General features: G+C 37.1%; 1 protein-coding gene across 1 annotated transcript in view; it reads left to right on the top strand.

Moving 5' to 3' along the window:
- Window positions 1–5,159, top strand: part of LOC106107781 (rab GTPase-activating protein 1-like) — a 20,654-nt gene that overhangs the window by 11,762 nt on the left and 3,733 nt on the right. Inside the window, exons 10-21 of the mRNA XM_013288784.1 lie at window positions 488–601; window positions 676–838; window positions 946–1,036; window positions 1,458–1,602; window positions 1,889–2,077; window positions 2,701–2,826; window positions 2,911–3,021; window positions 3,246–3,376; window positions 3,899–4,020; window positions 4,267–4,370; window positions 4,618–4,728; window positions 4,824–4,881. Of these exons, the coding sequence (XP_013144238.1) occupies window positions 488–601; window positions 676–838; window positions 946–1,036; window positions 1,458–1,602; window positions 1,889–2,077; window positions 2,701–2,826; window positions 2,911–3,021; window positions 3,246–3,376; window positions 3,899–4,020; window positions 4,267–4,370; window positions 4,618–4,728; window positions 4,824–4,881 (1,465 nt within the window). The remainder of the gene's footprint in view (window positions 1–487; window positions 602–675; window positions 839–945; window positions 1,037–1,457; window positions 1,603–1,888; window positions 2,078–2,700; window positions 2,827–2,910; window positions 3,022–3,245; window positions 3,377–3,898; window positions 4,021–4,266; window positions 4,371–4,617; window positions 4,729–4,823; window positions 4,882–5,159) is intronic.

The raw sequence follows: 5,159 nt of genomic DNA, 5'->3' as shown, positions 1-5,159 counted from the left end.
TCTATTTGCAAAGCTTACAATATTTTTGTGTTGTATTAAATTAAACAAGGGAAAAATGGTCAATTAGCTTTTGCGTGGGACTTGTCCGCGTGATCTATACTAATATTATAAAGTGGAAAGATTTATATTTTTGGATTTACGCAAAAATTACTGAGCCGATTTAAAAAAAAATCTTTCACCATAAAAAAAATAATTTTTCTGTGAGTAACTTAGGCTATATTCTGTATTAATTTTTTTTAATTATATGCGTGCGAATTCGCGAGTAACAGCTAGTATTAAAAATACGTAAGTAGGTTGTCTATTCTTCCAAACCACGTTCAACATCTGTACCAAATGTCATCGAGATCCGTTAATCTGTTTTGGAATCACGTAGTAACAAACATCCATCCAAACTTTAAAATGTATGATATTAGTATGATTAAACTGAATTACAAATCAATACTTGTACACTATATAATTACATTAGTCCAATAAAAAAAATTAATTTATTATTTGCAGATTGGTTATAGAAACCCCAGTGAAAGTTTACCCGCCAACAGAAAGATTCTGGTACTATTCGAAGCGACCTCTGGTGCAACAGTTTTATATCAACTTGAAAGAGGTAATTTACATTTATATACTGCTTGTTATATTCATATATTTCATAACATAAATTTAATCCTATTTACCCTGCAGTCACTAGACGCTCTCGGGCAGTTACAATACGAGGTAGCGAGTGTGGAAACTTCTGGAGAGTTGGACAGATCTCGTCTGAACCTTCCGTTGTCCTTGTCTAACTTGTTGCCGTCTCCCTTGTCCAGTGCGCCCGCGCCGCCTTCACCATCGGAACCTGATTCTGGTAACTACTAAAACACAGACAAAAAAGTGAAAAATGCCTTTAAATTAAGAAAAAATGGAATGATTCTGAAATCGGAAATAATGATATATTTTTTATTGTTATTCCAGATGGCGATGAACCATTGTTGAGTGGTACTGGCGAAGTGTCCAAAGATTGTGGTGTTGATGTACTCGAGAATTGGGCGCAAGTGCTCAGGAAGTAAGTAATCAATGAAAACCAAAACATCCTTTTTTTATATAGTAATAGTATAAAGTGACAAACGCGCAAGCTGTAACAAGAATTCGCCAAATTAATGGAGTGACCGTTGCCAAAGATAATCGCATTATCAGATTTACCCAATCAACTGAAAAGGAGCCTCAGAAAGAGGATATTTTCACTTTCTACGTGCCTTCTCTGCTGAATCCCCTTCTTTTCTCTTCCATCATTATACGAATGACGATGAATGACGAGGAAGAGGATAGAAATCAGTTCTTTAAGTAACCATGATAAATATAAATTAGGTCATAACCGCCTCAGTAACGTTTGTAATAACCGTGTCTATTGTTAAGATATGTCTGTCTCCAAATTGTGTAATTTTTACCCCAACATATATTAATTATTGTTTTATTATTGTTTACAGTTGGATTGGTCCCCGTCCGCGTGCGCTGAGCCAGCTGGTGCGCGTGGGCGTGCCGGAGGCGCTGCGCGGGGAGGTGTGGCTGCGGCTCGCTGGAGTAGACCAGAACGATAAACTCATGGAGACATATAGGACACTCATCAGCAAGGTGAACGACTACTAATCACAGTTATTTAATGATTAAGTGCCTTAATATTAATTTTTCATAGCAAATCTACTTAAAAAGGCCCAGTAATTAATCACTACATGGTTATGAGTGTGATTTAAGAAAATTTTCATTATGTTTGTTCGCGATAATCTCAAAAACTAATGATCGGATTTTAAAAATTCTTCTTGTATTTGATAGGCTATTAATTAAAGAAGGTTATAGGCTATTTATTATCTCGCTATGATTTATAGGAGCTGAGTAATGTCAAAAAAACAATGTTTATTAGGAGTGTCCGTTCGAGGCGGTGATCCAGCGCGACATCGCGCGCACGTTCCCGGCGCACGACTTCTTCCGCGAGGCGGGCGGGCTGGGGCAGGACTCGCTTCTGCGCATGGCGCGCGCCTACGCCGTCTACGACCACGAGGTCGGCTACTGCCAGGGACTCAGCTTCCTCGCCGCCACGCTGCTGCTGCACGTCAGTATACAACTCTGTCTCTATACTAATATAACAAATACTTTGTTATATAGGATATCAGAAATTACAGTATTTTTATTGTTAATTATTCTTTTTTTATAAAGCCCTGCACTTAAAACACGCTATAGGCTGTATATATTCAAGCTATTTAATTTAGCTGGTGAATAAATTGGAAAAAATGTCATGCGAGAAAGGGACAAGAAGTAAGTAACCTATGTATTCTCCAAGACTATGTTCTACATTTGCATAAAATTTTATCGAGATTGAATAAGGCGTTCCAGATATACCTTGTAATACATCTATTCGTCCAAATAAATTTTTGAATTTAAAGTCTTTCGACATTAGCTAATTTCGAGTAACTTATGACATATTCTTGTAAGCGCGGTACTCAAGTATTTCAACAAAATAATTGTCTTAAATAATTATAGATCGTTAAGATATGTTTCGATTAAGATATTAAATTGACATCCACTGAGCACATGGCCGTGTGCTCACTCCGTCGCGATTCAAATCAAACTGACAGTTTCACAAGATCGCCGCCCTACCAGAACTCATTGTTGGTAATGGGCATAGAGTAAGTCTACACATTTATAATATTAGTAAGGTATAATGTTTCTTTGCAGATGCCGGAGGAGCAAGCATTTTGTCTGCTGGTGCGTCTGATGTACGGCTACGGACTGCGCGAGTTGTACAAAGATGGCTTCGAAGCGCTCTACATGAGGTTGCATCAATTGGATAGATTGATGGAGGTACATTTACGTATTTTTCATATTTTCCTATACAGCCAGTGAATAAATAAGCAACAGTTTTAAAGTATTTATAATATTTTCCAGGAGCAACTGAACGATCTTCGAGCTCACTTCCAAGAGCTAGGTGTGGAGCCGCACATGTTCGCTTCCCAGTGGTTCCTCACAGTGTTCACTGCGAGGTTTCCTTTGCCATTGGTAAGCTAATAAAATATGTACAATGTAGTGTTTGATATATCATATTAAATTTATTTGCTTTTATATGTATGAGAAGTTTATTTTATAGTGGATTTTAGATGTGTGGAATTTAATTGAAATAGGGCAGTTTTAGAAGAGCCTTACTAAGTTTGCGCAGACGAAGTCACCGGCAAAAGCTAGCTACTTCTATACAAATATGTGTAATATATTTACTCGGTGTACAGGTGTACCACATCCTGGACGTGTTCCTGCTGCAAGGCATGGACACGCTGTTCCAAGTGGCGCTGGCGCTGCTGTCGCGCTCCCGCAAGGACCTGCTGCAGCACGACTTTGAGGGCGTGCTCAAGTACTTCAGGTATACCGACGACTTTAGTTATTTATTAGCTTTCACACGCGGCTCCGTCCGCGTGGAATTAAGAAAAATAAAAACAAGTAGTTTATGTGTTTTTTCAGACTATCCTCTACATTTATACCAATTTTCATCAAAATTCATTCAGCCGTTTTTGCTACAAACTAACATACATCCATCCATCTAAAATTTCACATTTTTAGTATTAGTAAGATTTGTCGTAGTGACGAGTGGTAGCCAAATTTAATTCCGAAGCTAGTTCGTATACACGGAAACTTATCCTCCATTGTGGCGTGATTATGTCTGAAATAATGAAATAATAATCGCGTAATATCCGAAACAAACCTCATTCAATCTTTAGTGAAAACTGAATAACACGATCTCACCGGTTGCGAACATTTAAAAATTAAAAAATCATTTCAAGCAGTTATATTATTTTCAATACGTCCAATTTAGTTGAAGCTCTGTCGAATTCCCTTATTGTATGTAAATTAATATGTTTTGTGAAATAATAAATGATTTTTTTAGAGTTACATTGCCGAAGAAATGTCGCGCGGAGGAATCATCCCGTCAAATAGTGAAACTGGCTTGCAGTATTAAAGTGAAGCGGCTGCAAAAATATCAACTGGAATACGAGAAGTTCATCAAAGGTATCATATATTAAAAGATATATAATTCGTTACTGTGGTATAGTAATTATTTGACAGTGGTGATACATAGGAAGGGAAAATAACTTTTTTATGTGCGTCTCCTCCTCCGACGATTAAAAGATCAGGAATGGTGCATATCTATGGGCAGCGTTCGTTTCGCCATTTTGGCGAATTAAAACGAGCACGCAGCTACTGCTTTGCCACCTTATCATATAAAAAATAAATAGACAATGAATTTGGTTTCAGAATCAGCAGAGAAGGAGAAGATAAATGTAGAACTAGAAAGTCTGAAGGTGAGCTGTGCTCAGCTGCAGCAGGAGAAGGAGGCACTGGAGTCACAACTGACACAGGTTTTTTCATACTATTGTTTTTTTTAAGGAAATTGCATTTACTATGAAACTCTTTAGAACGGAACTTTTTTGCTTTGTGTGAAAACTACTAGTAGTGTAATTTTTTTCTCTTTAACGAACTATTTTTGACGACATGGAAGAGACTTTTTGTTCCAAGCCATCAACACTCTTTAATGAACTAGAAACATAAATTATGTATGCATTGTTATGATTTCTTTACACTATATGTTCTTTTTTATTATTTTAGAATCGCAGCGCACTAGAGGAAATGCAAAAGGAGTCTGTGCACTACGCGGCTGTCGCGCGCGACTACCGCGAGATCTGCGCGCGGCTCGACAAGCAAGTGCATCAAATGCAGGTACATGGAGAAAATTACACCTTTTTTAAAATATTCAGCGTGGCGCAATATATTAAACGTATTGTTTGGGTATTAATATGTTTTTTTTTTTTCAGGAATCCGTTAAAAACTGTGTAAACTGCAGCGTCAAACTCGCACAGAAAGATAATAAAGAAGGTTAGTCAACATTCAATTTAACAGAACATAATATTCTCTTAACATTTTGGATCTAATCGAAAGTAGAAGAAACTCGCTTTGAGACTTTATCTTACAGCTACTAGTGTATCGTTTTAATTCAAAACAGAACTGAAATGTATACTTTTCACACAATAACTTAATACCAAAATTACAAAAATTTAGGTCTGTCCCACCACTAGCTGACACTAGCTTAAAAATGACGTCATTAGATAAGGGAACACAATCCGTTATTTCCATCACATATTTTACACGTT

Source organism: Papilio polytes, unplaced genomic scaffold, assembly GCF_000836215.1.
Source record: "Papilio polytes unplaced genomic scaffold, Ppol_1.0 DF821845.1, whole genome shotgun sequence".
Classification (NCBI taxonomy): domain Eukaryota; kingdom Metazoa; phylum Arthropoda; class Insecta; order Lepidoptera; family Papilionidae; genus Papilio; species Papilio polytes.
The sequence above is the reverse complement of the archived record's forward strand: the minus strand, read 5'-3'. Positions and strand labels throughout refer to the sequence as shown.